The following is a 15,153-nucleotide window of genomic DNA, read 5'->3' as shown; positions in this document are numbered from 1 at the left end:
CACATGTACCACCTACCAATCTTAGCTCTGTTTTCATTCCTAAATGCTAAAGCAACACTAAATTCTTCCCCATTATCCATATTAATATTATCCAACTATATAGTTCTGCAGAACTAGTTAAAGCTTCCATGCATTATTTCCCTGACTCTTCTGATTCTGCTCTCTGAGAATGGAGCTAGCGCTCTGCAATCACAGACAGCACTCTGCACTGAAAGCATTCCAGGAGGAAGGGCTGGACAGCCCTGCTCCAACAGCAGACAGGAGAAGCCATGTCTGGCCATGCCAGCCAATTCTTTTCATGTCTTTTCTGTGCTTATTGCTTATGTAGATCACCTAACACAAGGACTGTTTTGAACAGTTTTATCCAACCAGCAAGATAAGTAACAAATACAACAATACATATACAACTGTACAGAATAAAAAATTAATGGTGTTAGAGGAGGATGATGCACACAGACATTAAGTGTGACACTGGGGAGGAAGTGGGGGTAAGTGCGCATGGTTAATATGAAAAGATGTCAAAAAAAATGAAGCATAATAATAGTGCAATTTATCCTTGCTAAACGTACTGCGCCGTGCTATAATTAAATATGAAAACCTAAATTTATCTCTATGTTCGGCTGTCATTAACTTAACAGGGAGTGCACATGTTCTAATCTAATGGCTGATTTTTTTCTCCATGTGCAGCATATTAAAATGTATATTAGCCTCAAGGTGCATAAACACAAAATAATAGACCAAAGGTTTTGGCCTGTGGAGAAAAAAATCCATGCTCAAAGGCCGTCAAGTAGCTGGTGATGCAGGGGAGACACTCACTTAGCCTCATTAAGCCAAAGCTCTCTTTTGCTTGTCTTTTGTTCTGCATGACAGCAGCCTCTTTGTTGTATAATAATTCATTCCAAGTTCGTTCCAAGCTACCGAAACTGGTGAACTGTGGCCATTTTAATGAGCAGTATTGGTGGTATGCATAATCTGGAAGCCACGTGGACCAGGCAATCACAGAGCACTGCAGCCAGCAAAATGAGATACTGTCGAAATCACAAATTTGTCAAGTTGTTTTTGGACAGGGTATTATAATAAGCACTAAAATATGCATCTTATTACTCTGCATCTGCCAGTCAAAGATCACTGTAATGAATGCATGCTGCAGGGTATGACCAGGCCATTTTCCTAAGTAAAACAAACTGCAGAGTACAAAAAAAGAATTATGTATTTTTGGCAGTGCCTGGATTTTTTTAAAATCCTTTTGCAACAAGAGCTGGATTTTCCCGGCATGGTGTCTGTTGCCAGCAGTGAAAGCACTAAAACCAACACAGCCAAGGAGTTAATGTGAATACACTGTTTCTTAATAGCCACATTCACTAGCTGTGAATATCAAACTTTAAACTCAGTGCTTAAAGCAAATTTAGCATACAGTACATATAAAAGCTAGAAAGATTAAACTTCTTACCTTTACCTTAATATTCCTAGTTCCTTTTGTTTTATCAATTTCTACTGAAAATGGCTTCTCTATTAGGGAAGGTACATTTTTTATAAGAAACTGTGGACTGCATAAGAAACAACACTGTAGATAGTCACAACATGAACTTCCATAATAGACCCATTAAGAAAAAACTAACATTAGAGAGGTTGTTTCTTCACATATTGTTTAGGCTAGTGACTTTTATCTAGCCTTGCAAACTCTGGGGGATTTATCAACAATAACAAAGCCACGTGATTGGTACAGCAGGATGCAGAAGGTTGCTCTACTAGTGCTCCCCAGACCACTCCTGAGGATGCTCCGCAGACAGACCATCAGACTCCCATGGGGAGCCATGTCTGGGGAGGCCCTTCTCCACCCTGGGAGAGAAAGTGAAGAATGGAGAGGGGGGAACAGGAGGAAAGGAATTAATTTTTCATCTGTCTGCAAATACATTTATGTAAAACCATATTTTTGGTCAATCCAACAAGCATAGGCTACAATAGCCCCTGAGTGCACTGATGCACATTTAATACCCTAAAAAAAGAGCCCTTCTTTATCAACAATGGCTTACGTTTAGAATCATACAATCATTAAGGTTGGAAAAGACCTCTAAGATCAACTAGTCCAATCGTCTACATACCACCAGTACTGTCCACTAAACCATGTCCTTAGGAAGCTGTGACTGGCTGAAATCTATATTTCAGGTGCAAGCATTCATGAATAGGAAATGGAATCAATAGGATCAGCCTAAGATTCATCTATTTTCTGTTTGAATCTTCAGAACTGTTGATGGGAGTAAGGGAAGAAAGGTTTGTCTTGTAATGTAATCTCTAAACTAGCATTTGATGAAGTGGTCTGCGTTTCTGGTCAATGACAAGTGCTGGAAACAAGAGGGCAGTTCTTCACCATTGTGGAAAACTGTCTTCCCAAACAACAGTCCACAAAGGGCACTTCCAAATATAAGGGGTGAATGAGCACACCTGTGCTCATTGAAGGTGGTCAGAGGTCTTGAAGAATCTGAAAGCTGCCAAAACTTAGTGCATGCATGGCAACAGTGTTCGTATGTAGTTGGCAGTTTACTTATATAATAAAAGAGCTAATGTAATATTTTATATGAAGCCTTCAAGGTTTTACAAAATTTTTTCTTTGCCGTATAAAAGCCTGTTTAGATTTGACTGCAATTAAGTTAAAATTCAGCAGAATCTACAACTCAGAAGAATCAGCTTCTAGTACCCATTGATATGCAATGGAAAGCACATTTTGTCATAACAGGAAGTCCTTGTATTTAGAGAACAATTTTGTTCAATTTAAGTTTGTTGAATTTAAGTTACAAGAATTTTCTATGAAGTTCTTACACTGAACTGTGCATGTTCAGGATCACTCTCTTTCATCTCTGCTGAAGAAATTGTCTATGTTTTTATCAGATTTGGCTTTTACGTTTGCATTACAACACAATCCCAACAGATGAGGATGATCACTAGGATAAAGAGTTTGTTTGGGTTTTGGGTAATTCTGAAACAAAGACACTTCGGTTAATTATTTTCCTTCTTATTTTTTTAACCTTTAAATACAACCAAACAAATGTCATTGGTTTTCAAACTTTTGGTGCTGAAAGAAAGGTATGAAATGTCTGTATATATTTATTCTTTCCTATAAACCCATAAACTGCCACATGTACCTGGCATGTGCAGAGACCACTGTGTTAAGTATGATTTTTATAGCTGACATTAGGTGGAAGTTTATAGAGAAACACACTACACCACTTCTGTTGCCATCAGCTGACACCAGTGTATTTCTTGGACATAATCACTTCAGCTCCCTGGTGTAAGATCAGTGAGCAACTAATAAAAGATTCCTGTAATAAACAGACAAGGTGAGACAGTGACTACGCAGTGGAGATCAAATTGCACCTCTGGGGAATATTGTACCCTGTCTAGATGCCTAGTGAGAACACAGTTATCTTTATCATTCCTGTTGATATATCTTCCTAGGAAACTCAGAGATATTATTCAAAAACACAATTCAGTTAATTTGGAATTGTAGGGATACTGCAAATGTGCCCTCCCTCTCTTATGCAGCCACCCTAATAAGTTTGGGTTATAAGAGCATGCTTAACTGTCTGCCTCATTGCATCATGCTCTTGATCTCTATCTAAATTCATGATGAGGCAAGCGTGCTTTTACAAAAGTTCATCCTTGAGGGAGTCAGTGAGAAAGAAGTGTAGTGTCACCATTACCTTGCCACTCTCTCATCTCACTGTCTATATTTGCAAGCTGAGATTATAGCTGAGACAAGCTGACAAGGTTTATTTCATGCATTCAATGGAAAGGTGATCCAGAGGTGATATTAATGACAGCCATCTGTGTCAAAGTTTCAAATGTCAGGTCCTCTCAGAAAAAAAACACCTAAATAAGCCATCAGAAAAGCAATGAGGAAGGAAGCCCTGAAGACTGGCTTTGTCCACTTTTTTGAGGCTGATGCAACATGTATGCTAGGACTGTCTTTGGAACAGCTGTGGATAAGGCTGCAGTCCTAGTAAAGTGTGAAAAAAAAAAATTGTGGAGCTATGGGAAGCTATGGAAGCCAGTGAATAGAAGCCACAACTGAGTTTAGCATTTCTAAGTAGGAATCTCATTGATACGACAGGAAGTGTACTATCACAGGTCACATCTTGGGACAATGGCAAGTACTGCAGCAGCAACCACTGCACTAGCAAACATGGAATGCTAGTGTTATGGAAGAGCTATTGGTAAATATGTACCAGCTGTCTCAAAGACGGTGCATTTAGAGTCTACAGACCAAAAAACTCATTATGCAATGTTGCAAAGCCAAAAAACAGCACTTGAGTTCCCAAAATATTTGTCAGAGCTATGATGCTTCTCATTTGTTAAGGGCTTGAAATTATCAGATGAAAGTATTTGTAGCATTAATGTAAAAGCACGAACAGGTACTGATCAAAATCATTCTCCTTTTTAGCTGAAGATGGGTGCGTCTGCTCTTAAACTGCTTATTCACACCACTTAGCACAGCATTTTTAGTACTCTTTCTGTTTACAAAGGAAATGATTGTGATAAATGTAACAACCAACAGAGATAACTGTTCATTTTGCCATTTATCTGGTGTCTGCAGGGCAAGACAGCTTCGCTTTGATGTCAGGTGCTCTGCTTAGAAGAAAGTGTTTATCATTTTGTTGACTCTGGTCATCAAATACTAAAAAAATTCATGACAAAATTCTACTGTGTCACTCTCCTGTGGCAACACTCTGCACTCAGCATCTATTTGATGCTGATATAAGGAAAGGACACGAATTATCTGAAGACTAGAGCACTGCTATATAAAAATGCGGACGTTAGCATTCAGTATCACACTGTGAGTCCACATAGATACCATTATGAACATATTTAATTAGGAATAGGCCCAGTCCTAATTCTGTAATATAACAAGGACTGGAAAAGGCTTAATGAACTTTTATACAATCAGAAAGCAAGTGGTTCTCAAAGCTTTTGAAAATTATACTTGTTCCACAGTTCCTTATCATTAAATTTTCAATTGCCTGAATTATCTCTATGTTTCCATATGAAAATCAATAGGAATTTCATCACTTACAAAATGGAGAATCGTTTCTTTATATTTTTACGTTTACTGCAAACAAATCAACATTTTAAAATGGACATCTTCACTTTTTAAAATGCAAAACTTCATCAGTATTTGCTGTTTAGCTTCTTAAGGGGTTTTACCAAAGAAACTGCATTTCATCTCACAGTACTGCCAAAAGAAACTTGGACATTTCCTTGGAAGTTTTTAAAAACTGGAATGAAGGATTCTGGCTGTCACATTTTAGTGCACATATAAGATATGGTCACACATTATTTTTATCAATGAGAACATACACATCACATCAATAAGCTATCTCCTCTTTTTCAAGAGGGAGTAAGGGTATGCTTTTCAGTGAATTTATTTGAGAATGAAAGTCAGGATTACACTCTGTTACTTGCTGCCCAGCAAGCTAGATACTTGTATTTGAATCTAGATGGAACTGCAATACTTAACTGAATTTAGGCACAAGTACATGAAATCCAATATTGATAATAATTTATGAAGGTGAGAATACTGATTCCTATAGTATCGCTAACTTAGTTTATGATAACATAATTAGTTACACTAATAACACTGCTTAGGCACAGTGCAGCTAATTATGATATTATAAATATTAATGATATCAAGCCTTTGTATTTGATTGCCCCTAGTAGGATCATTTATCACAGTACTTCCTTTTACCCGTCTGGTGTTATTTTTTTTTTCTTTTCCCTTGAATGCTTATTCTTGGACAGTCATCCTGAGCTTCAGTTTAAAAAAATCACTGCTTTATCAATGGTGCAGCTTTATATTTTATTATTTAGTAGGAATGATCCAATGATATAATTCTGTGCTAAGGGCAATCAAATACAGAATCGGTTATATTCTGAATATCTTGCTCTTTTTAAATGCTTAAAAAAGCCAGCCAGCCATGATTACATCGGGCTTTGTTTTTCATTCTTTTTCATGTGACCCGTTTCAAGTTAAGATTGCTTTGAATTATTAAATGCTCCCTTAAAGCATCTTTTCACACTACCTTTTTCAACGTTAACTATTGATGTAGTGACAAGCAGAAAATTATAATCTTTTTCTTATTCAAAAGGACACTAGAAACATCTTTGTCAATGGCTGGCTGTTTAGTAAAATGCAAACTTAATTCCAAGAGCATAGAGTGCTGCTTTAAAGCAGAATTGCAAAAAATCTCTGTCACATGAATTGAAAATGCTGTATTTCTACAGGTGTTACAGAAAGGAAGTTTGGATATAACCCTCTGAGACTGGCTTAACTGCTTAGCTTAAGTAGATGAAAATGAAACTGCTTATATCTTCTTTTATTTTTAAGCAGTGTATTATTCAGAGCTTTAGGAATGGGATTGTCTTTTCTCCTGAAAGGTAATGTTATAATTTTCAGAGCTCCACAGAGAACAACAATTCCGGAGTCTTTAATCTCCTGCTAAATCCAACTCCAGTCATCAGCAATGATAAGCAGAGATTTGGAGGCATTTGACACTCCAAATCCTATTCTTTTGTAATTCTTTACTTTTTACAACATTTTCAACAGTGTTATATCAGATTTTTAGAAGGATAATCAATAGGCATGATGTATAACTGAAATCAGTCTTCAAAGGGATCCCCTCTAGTAACCAGAAACAAAAGCTCTGCCTTCCTGCTGTGCAGATATTTTGCTTAAAGCAGTAGGCAGCAGGGCGTCAGTAGGAAGCCAGTTACACCTCCCTGCTTCTCAGCGAGGATCAGCAGGTGTCCTGGTGTAGGGGTGAGCAGCACTGGGCCTGCTGCAATCTATTGTATCTGGCAAAAATCTCCGAAGATGCTTTTGTAGTAGGGAACTACTAGAGCAGAGAGGAGGGACAGTCCGGAGGTTAGGAATTCACGCAGACCATAGTTTACATTCCTATTCCACCACTGACTTTCTAGGTTTAAATGATCTCATGGAATTTATTAAATTATTCAGTTTTTCTGTTCATCACCTGGAACTTCCCTGTCTTGTAGTAGGTATGGGAGTCAGTATCCATGACAGACCACGAGGTGCTCAGGCATGATGACTGTAGGATCATCTCCTACTTGATGGAGCATTCCAACTATCAACTTGGTTGTGACAGAAGCTGTCTCAGATGATCAAGTCTAGTGCTAGGGGGCTTTCATATCTCTTGAATATTTCATTATGATGGAACACCCTAGCACCGTATCAGTATCTGTCTAAATAGAGTTGAGTTTCACTAAAACAAGCAGTCCAGAAATTGTTCCAAAGCATTTGTTATTTCACATTCTACACATTAAAACTGGACACACTCCTACAAACAGAGTGGAGACATCATGTTCAGAGTAAAAAGTTATCCCATATGAAGGCATTTCAAATCTACATCCTTAAGCCGCCCTTAGATATCTGCTAATACACTGAACAAAAACAAAAACAAACAAACACAAAGCAATTAGCAGAGACTGTGTACAGTGAAGATGGAAGTTCATAGACACAGGAATAACAATGAAACAACATACCTTTCCTATCAGATCAGCAATTCCGGATACTGGTTTTCCTTTCTGATGGCGCATGGTTGCAGGACTCTGTCCATTCCAGTCTCCAAGTTCCTCAATGCTTTTCAGGTAAAGAAGAGCTCGCAATCCAGTGCAGTAGTCATCAATAACAGTGAAATCTTGATTCTGGATTGCACTGCATACCTATGAAATGTAAGTCTAGTTATCAACAATGTCCAGGCACAAGAAGAGCGAGCACAAGAAGCTAGCAAACTTTTTGGATTTATTGATTACCAGATGACCCTTATTGCAACTAAACTGGCAAAGAACTATGAGAATTCAGGGTATTTATTGGCTGTTTGCTCCTGTGTCAGTTCAGGAAAAAAAAGGACTGTGTAACTCCGATTATGTCTAGGTTTCCTGATGGAAGCCTTTAGACCAGATCTGAAGGCTGTTTAGAAGCAAATCTACAAGAGCAATCACAGTGCAATTCCAGGACTCTGCAGCCCCACACAGATGCTACCTGCAGATGCTGGGTATTCTCTAGCCTGCTTGTTTGGGAAGCACAGATAAATAGATTTAGACCCCAAACAAGAAAAGATTCTGTAGATCAGCCTACCAGCTCAGAGAAAGGTCAATTAGAGGAGGCTATCCAGGATTGCAACCAATTGGGTTTTGAGTATCTCCAAAGACACTCCACAACTTCTCAGGGTTTACTGTCCAATTGCCCATACAGTTTTTTCATATATTTAAATTGAACTTTCTGTATTCCAATTTATGCCCATTGCTGTTTGTCCTTTCCCTGGATATCACTGAAAGGATACTTTATGTGCTTTAGAAACACAGATAGTAGTATAGCTTTGTAAGCATACACAGCAACAATCTCTGATCTGCAAGGCTTAACATTTAGACATAGAACTACTGATAGCATAAAACTGCCTGATAAGTTACAAGGTTTTTATTAAACTACCCTGTGGGTATCAGCTCAGATTGAAAACCACAGAGATCCCAACTAAACTGACAACAAGTGAATAAAATGCTCCATCTCCTCTCTGAACACATTCTCATTAGCTAAATCCTAACCCACCAGCGGAGAGTTACAGGGTTGGTTGACTACTGCTAATTGTCATTCCCTGGAAATGCTCATAAATTCCAGATGTGTCAGTGTTTTCAGATTCTGATTCAGCTTTTATTCTAAAAACTAAAAACAATGCTCCTGATAAAACTGGCATTTACATGCACACATAATGAGGAGAAAATTGAAATAGCTATCTACCTTTGAACATGAATGTATGGATGTGCACAAATGCAGGCACACTCTTTGGATATGAAAATATACTTCAGACCATGTCTGGTATCAACACAATAATACAGGGAAAATTAAATGCAGGAACTATATAATTCTTTTTCACATTTAAGATATGATAATACAACCTGCAAATTTGCAGAAAGGTGCACTTCACGTTGTAAAATACCATACACTATTACTATGCAAGAGAAAAATAAAGACAAACTACAATTTAAGCAGAAGAACATTTTCAATGCACTGCATTTACATTACACAAAATCTGTTTTTCTGCAGAAACAGCGTGGGCATTAATTAGGTCTGCTATGCCTTCCTCAGACTTCAAGATTTTTTTATTATTATTCCAGAGAAATTACAGAGAACATCCTAATAATTTCTGGTACAGGATATTTAACTGCAAAACTCAACTGCTGCTTATTTCAACCTCTTTGTTCACCAACAAATTTTCTATTATTTTTGCGTACAGGTACCCCTTTTATTAGCTATGCTTAAAAATACTAAAACTGTAAAAAAAAAAAAATAAAAAAAAATCAGTTAAAAGCTACATTATGTCACTTGAAATAAGTTCAGGCACTGTTGTCAAAATCTTGAAGTATTTTGACAGGATGTATACACATGAGATACACTGGAGGATACCTGTAATAACCTTATAAATAAGGAGGCTTTTACTGTTTTCTATCTTATGGTGCAGTGTTATGAACTGCAACAATATAAAAATGTGCAGAAGATGATATCACACTAAGACTCACTGGGATCAATCCGAATTCCATGTGCGTTGCACTGTTTGTCTTCAGTGGGAAGCCAAGCAGGTTCCAGAACTGAAGGCAAAAGTATAGTGGGTTTTTTTGTTTGTTTGTTGTTTTGCTTTTTAATTAAAAAAAAATAATGTAAATCACTGCACTGAGGAAAAATATTATCTGAAATAGAAAGTCTTAGAAACTGAATTAGCGAGTGTTTTCAGACAACCTTGCTCTTCTGTAGAAGCCTTATGACTTTGGTGCCCAATGGTGCAGATAATTCCCCAAAGACACGCTTTTCACCGATTTCATTGTGATTAAAGCAGGGGAATATTTTTACAGGCTTTTCCTGGAACAAGGAGTATTCAAACATCAGTGCATACAAAACCAACAGAAAGAGTTTTGGTTATGTTTCTGGAGAATTCCAAAACATTTTGAACTTCAAAATTTCTTAAGCTGTATATATCAGATGGAGATAGTTGTGTTTTAGTCTTATAGTATCTTCCACTGATCTTCCAATCAATGCAGAAGGCTTTGTTGCCTTTTAGAAGGGGTTGAAAAAGAAAAAGGGGCACTGCAGCATGTTAGCCATGACAATTTCTACACTACAGTGATAACTATTTAGCATCACACCTGGCTGCCTCTGTTTAGATGACACTGTGCCCCCTTCTCAGCACAAGAGAGGTGGCAGGGCAGCAGACCCGGTGAGACATAAACTCACACTTCCAGGAAAATCTCAGAACTGAGCTGACCTGCCTCACACATCACCCGTGCCACTGCTTTGGTCCTGCTGATTGCAGTAGGAACAGGCATGCTTACTCTCCTTGCAAAGCTGAACGTTGAACACTCACTTCTGCTGATATTTTACAGGCGTGAAGAGCAGCAAAAGTGATCCAGCTATAGCTGTATTTAAAATGGAACTACCTTTTGATTGCACCCTCGTTTAATTCTTATTAAACCACCTCAACAGGAGATTAATGCAAACAGGGTGCTACCCAGACAGCTGCTGTCAGTGTCTCATGCTGGAACCTGATGTAGAGCAGCCCTGTCTGCTCCCCCCCTCTCCTTAATATCAAGCTTTTCAAGACCAAACACAATGAAATTTGCTTCCCTTTAGATTCTGAAGCAAAGCCTGAACTTCACAACTGAGCATATATGAATGGTTATATTGTTCCTCACCAGCAGCCAAAAACCTGTGGCCAACTGAAACTGCTTATGGACAAGAAGTGGGATGGCTGCTTATTTGGTTGAACATCACAGGTTTTGGAAAGCAGAGGTGCTGGGACTTCACATGGTAGAGGCAGCATCTGTTCAATGTCCCTTGGTCCTGCATAATTCAAGTGAACCAGTCTTGTGAGTTAATAAACATTCAGCAGTGCACTGACCCAGACTTTTACCTGAAACGGTAGGTAGAAAGTAGCCTTTTCTTCTTCAGAAGAGGAAGGCCCTATAAGTAATCAAGGGACAGACAGTGAAGTGAAGATCACAATGAAGTTGTCAGCTGTCCATTGCTTATATTTGTCTCTAACTTTGGACTAGAATTTGGGCAAGAAAAGAAAGGCACATTTTTTTTTCCTGTTTATAAAGGTAATGTGTATTATTCTTATTGCATTTATATACAGGAGATAATTTTGCACAACCTTGGTTTTAGTGCATTGCCTGAGTATGTGACATCCTTGACAGTAAGATCCCTTCTTCCCACCTAATCCAGATTCCTCTTTCCTTCCAGTGGTTGTCCTTTGCTCCCCAAAAGAAATAAACAAGCCGACATACTGTGTATGATCAGTAACACTGTACCCTTACTATTCTGAAATATAAAACTGTTCAGTATAAGTTGCAATGGTAGGTAACAATTCTAATCTATACAGACATGTCTGAGATACTAAAAGACACACAATGCCTGCTTTGCTGCTGGTAAATCAAACATACACAGCATGATCTCATTGGGGAACGTGGGTGCAAAATGAATCACAGGCTAAGGCTCTAAGTAAAACTGCTCTGCAGAATGCAGCAACGGAGGAAGCATTCAAAGGTCCCTGCTGATGTCTTGCATACAAAATGACCTGTCTGCTCTATTACTAAATAAACATAAATACTCAGTCTAGCTTTGTCAAAGGATCTAGAGTCATTACAAATCTTACTTGAGGAACTGGAGTAAATTGTCAGCTTGTTATTATTGTGTAAAAGGAATTTTACAGAATACATGATTTTTTTTAATCATTCCCATCAATCTGAAACTTTTAATTTGCATACTATGAAGAAAAAGTTCATTATCAGTGACAGGTTCTACTACAGCAGTTATACAACACTGTAAGTGCCTCTGCTTTTAACAGAATCATTACACAACAAAGAAAAGGCAATTTCTGAAGTCTTTCCTGAGACAAATCCCCTAAGAGATCTGTGTAAGAACTTTAGGGTTTAGCCCATAACCAATGTTTCTAGTAGGAACAGGAAGAATATCCCCATGCTGCATTATCATCCTGCCCAAATTCTGGCATAAGCCAGGGGGCTGTGTGCAAGACCTGTGCCATTCGCTCAGTGCCCTGAACAAAGCGGCTGAAGCATTTCCAGCCAGATCATCCACTGAAACAATTTCTATTCAGTGCTTTTCTCACCTTTTCCAATGGAGGATGTTGCAGATGACAGAAAAATTTCTATAAAACTAGAAAGAAGAGATCAGCAGGTCAGAGAATCTGGTCTGTTTAATAATGAGTTGCTTTTCAAGAAGTCTACTTGGTGTGATTAGATCTGTGAGAACAAGAACACTGCAATGTCTAGTAGCAGTCATGCTCCTATTTGAAACTGTCTGAAGATCACTATTAAATCCCTTTGCATTTGTGGTAGGTGGTTTAAGAGACAATAGCTTGGAGAAAATTTTAATTTTTTTACACCCTCCAAAATATATACACGTAGCTCTCTTCAGAATACAGGTGTAAAAAAATTGTCATTTTTAAGAAACCAGAAGTAACAGTAAGGAGGCATATGTGTGGCAGTGATACACAGTGTAGAAGTAAGAAGACTGATGGATGTATGTTTGTATACAGAAACACAAAGCACATAGTTTGACTGCTCTACCATATTAGTTTCCATTTGCTGTAGCTGTACAACATCAAAGCAGTGATGTCCTCATATACTGCATTTAGTGATAATGTAATGGGCTAGCAATAAATAAATAAATAAACAAACAAACAAATAAATAAAATCAAAGTGAGAGTTTCTAAGTAGTTTCCTGGCAATTGAGACAGCAGGCTCTTTCATCTGTGCTGTAACTGTGGCAGTGCATTGATTTAGACTCCTTCTGAGATCTCAAATGCTTTTATATTCTTAGGTCTTGCTGGCTGCTTTCTTTTTGCTTTTTTTCCTCCCTTCAAATGATAAAATTCTAGCATTTAGCAGAATGCCATCTTGCTTCCCCAGAAGACGGAGACTTATTTCAGCTATGGTTCTAAACTGCACAGGATATCTAAATAAAATAGCTCTCAAAATGCCATCCTATTAGGAAATCAGTCTTTGACTTCACAATTTCTAATATTCTTATCATAGCAAGCGGATAAACAAATATTATTCTTCTTGGATACCCAGGAGAGGTTTTACAATGAATTAACATTTATTTCCTATTAATTTGGTTGTCTTTGAAATATTTTTACTGATACATCCAAATGGTAAAGAATTATGCACTGTTTTGATTTTATATTATTATACATATTCTATTATAACATTATCAATCACCATTTTACAGAAGCTTTCTTTTTCTACTAAAATTCTTCCTGATAACTACTGAAGACATAAATCCTCCTTCCTGTTAGAGAAATATTTATGAATGACTCTAAGGTGTTTTTCAATGTATAGTTTAGGCTACTGATTTTTTTGTTGTTGCTGTTCTTTTTTGTTAGCATCTAAGAACTAAGGTACCGGTGGAAGAAGACTGAAAGCATAAATGAATACATAGTGATTCAGGACGGATGCTATTTTTGCCTATCTACCTATCCATACAAACCAATAGCCTTCAGAAAATTAATGTTATTGTTGTGGGCAAAAGCATGATTTTAATCTGGGGAAGGTATACATAAAATTTTAAAATTAGTCTCAATAGCAACTGGGAAAAACTGATTCAACTAAAAGGGAGATCTTACTGGGCCATGCAATCTATCTGCTGCATAGCCCTTGGCTATGGAAATTACAGTATGCTTTCCAGCTCCTTTACAAGAATCTACATGTGCCCAGACATGCAAAGCAAAAAGCAGTACACACTGGTTGCCCAACACAGTGCTCAGAATAAAGTGGAAAGAGCTGCTACCTGACAGAAAGGAGACATAAAATCTTCTCCAAGGGGGGTTTCTGTACTTACAATCTTCAGGATAACAAAGTCCATGGAAAAGCTGCCTATGTAGTGGTAGTTCCTCCTCCTCATGTCTCAGTGAGCACTGACTTAGCAGTACATTGAATGCATAGCCTAAATTATGCTTTCTATCAGTAATTATTAGTTTTGCTGAAGGGTTGTAGGATTAAGAAATATTAGTGGAAGTGGATTATCAGACAATGTGGTGCACTCTCTGGAAAAAAACAAGATTCTTTGTTACAAAGAATAAATTTGTAACTGAGCGAAAGCTTTCCAAATATTGATACAGTACAGATGGAATGATTTGATTCATTCACATTAGCTGTTTAAATGACTCTAGAGATATAGGTTAGCAGATGGGATGTTACTTAACAAGGCTTCAGCTACTGGATCAAGATGCAAAACTGATTTGGATGATGGCTGATAGCCTTTTTAAAACATTAGAATTGAGCTACATGAACTAATGAACTACTGTTTGTTCCAAAGTCCAGGACAGCTTTCAAAAAGCAATCTGGTGGACTTCTGTACTGTATCTATGAATGTCCTGAGCTATATAAAAAGAAAAACAACACAATTTTTTTTACTGAGTTCTAGGCTTAACATCCTAATAAGCAGAGGGCACAGTGGCAGCACTGAAGGGGAAACATATAGCAGAAAGATTCAAAGATGATAACTGTTCTGTGATTTGCAAGTAGGCAACCACTCACATGTGGGCTTAAGAAACCTGTATTAAAAAAAGACTGAATGGTAAAACATCATGTGAGTGTCAGTAATGGAATATTTTAGTTATTTTAGTTATGCGAAGAGAGCTCATCAGTGAACTGTTATTCTAATCAAAAGTATAGGCTAATGTCAGTAAATAATGAAGCTCAAAATGAGCTCAAAGGAGATGAAGGTCTTCAAGAAAACTTGCAGGATAAGTGCTCTACCTCCTCTACAGCTCAGATCCTCTCTGTAGCAGGACAACAGAGTGCTGAAGTGGTGTTGAGCAGAGCTGACATTTAACGAGGATGGGGGCAGGAAGCACAGGTAAGGGAAGCAGGCAGCCATAGGTGGGCAGCAAGAAGATGCACACAGCTCACTGTAAAGCCACAGAAGCCTGCTGAGATAGGCTGTGAGGAGAAACTGCCTTAGCACCAGGGTGACATCCCTGCTGGAACCCTGAGTACAGGGCACAAACCTTGTCTAGCAACCCTGGGCACTAGTGAGTGGCTAGCAATGTCAGAGAAGAAGGCTAGAAT

At 37.9% G+C, this 15,153-nt stretch overlaps 1 protein-coding gene across 3 annotated transcripts in view; it reads right to left on the bottom strand.

The window, feature by feature from the left end:
* Positions 1-15,153, bottom strand: part of DPYD (dihydropyrimidine dehydrogenase) — a 331,601-nt gene that overhangs the window by 37,868 nt on the left and 278,580 nt on the right. For all 3 annotated transcript variants that reach the window (XM_090146313.1, XM_031614751.2, XM_090146314.1), the window contains exon 20: positions 7,555-7,734. In XM_090146313.1, the coding sequence (XP_090002439.1) occupies positions 7,555-7,734 (180 nt within the window). The remainder of the gene's footprint in view (positions 1-7,554; positions 7,735-15,153) is intronic.

Source organism: Phasianus colchicus, chromosome 9 (assembly GCF_987193195.1).
Source record: "Phasianus colchicus chromosome 9, bPhaCol1.hap1.1, whole genome shotgun sequence".
Taxonomy (NCBI): Eukaryota; Metazoa; Chordata; class Aves; order Galliformes; family Phasianidae; genus Phasianus; species Phasianus colchicus.
The sequence above is the reverse complement of the archived record's forward strand: the minus strand, read 5'-3'. Positions and strand labels throughout refer to the sequence as shown.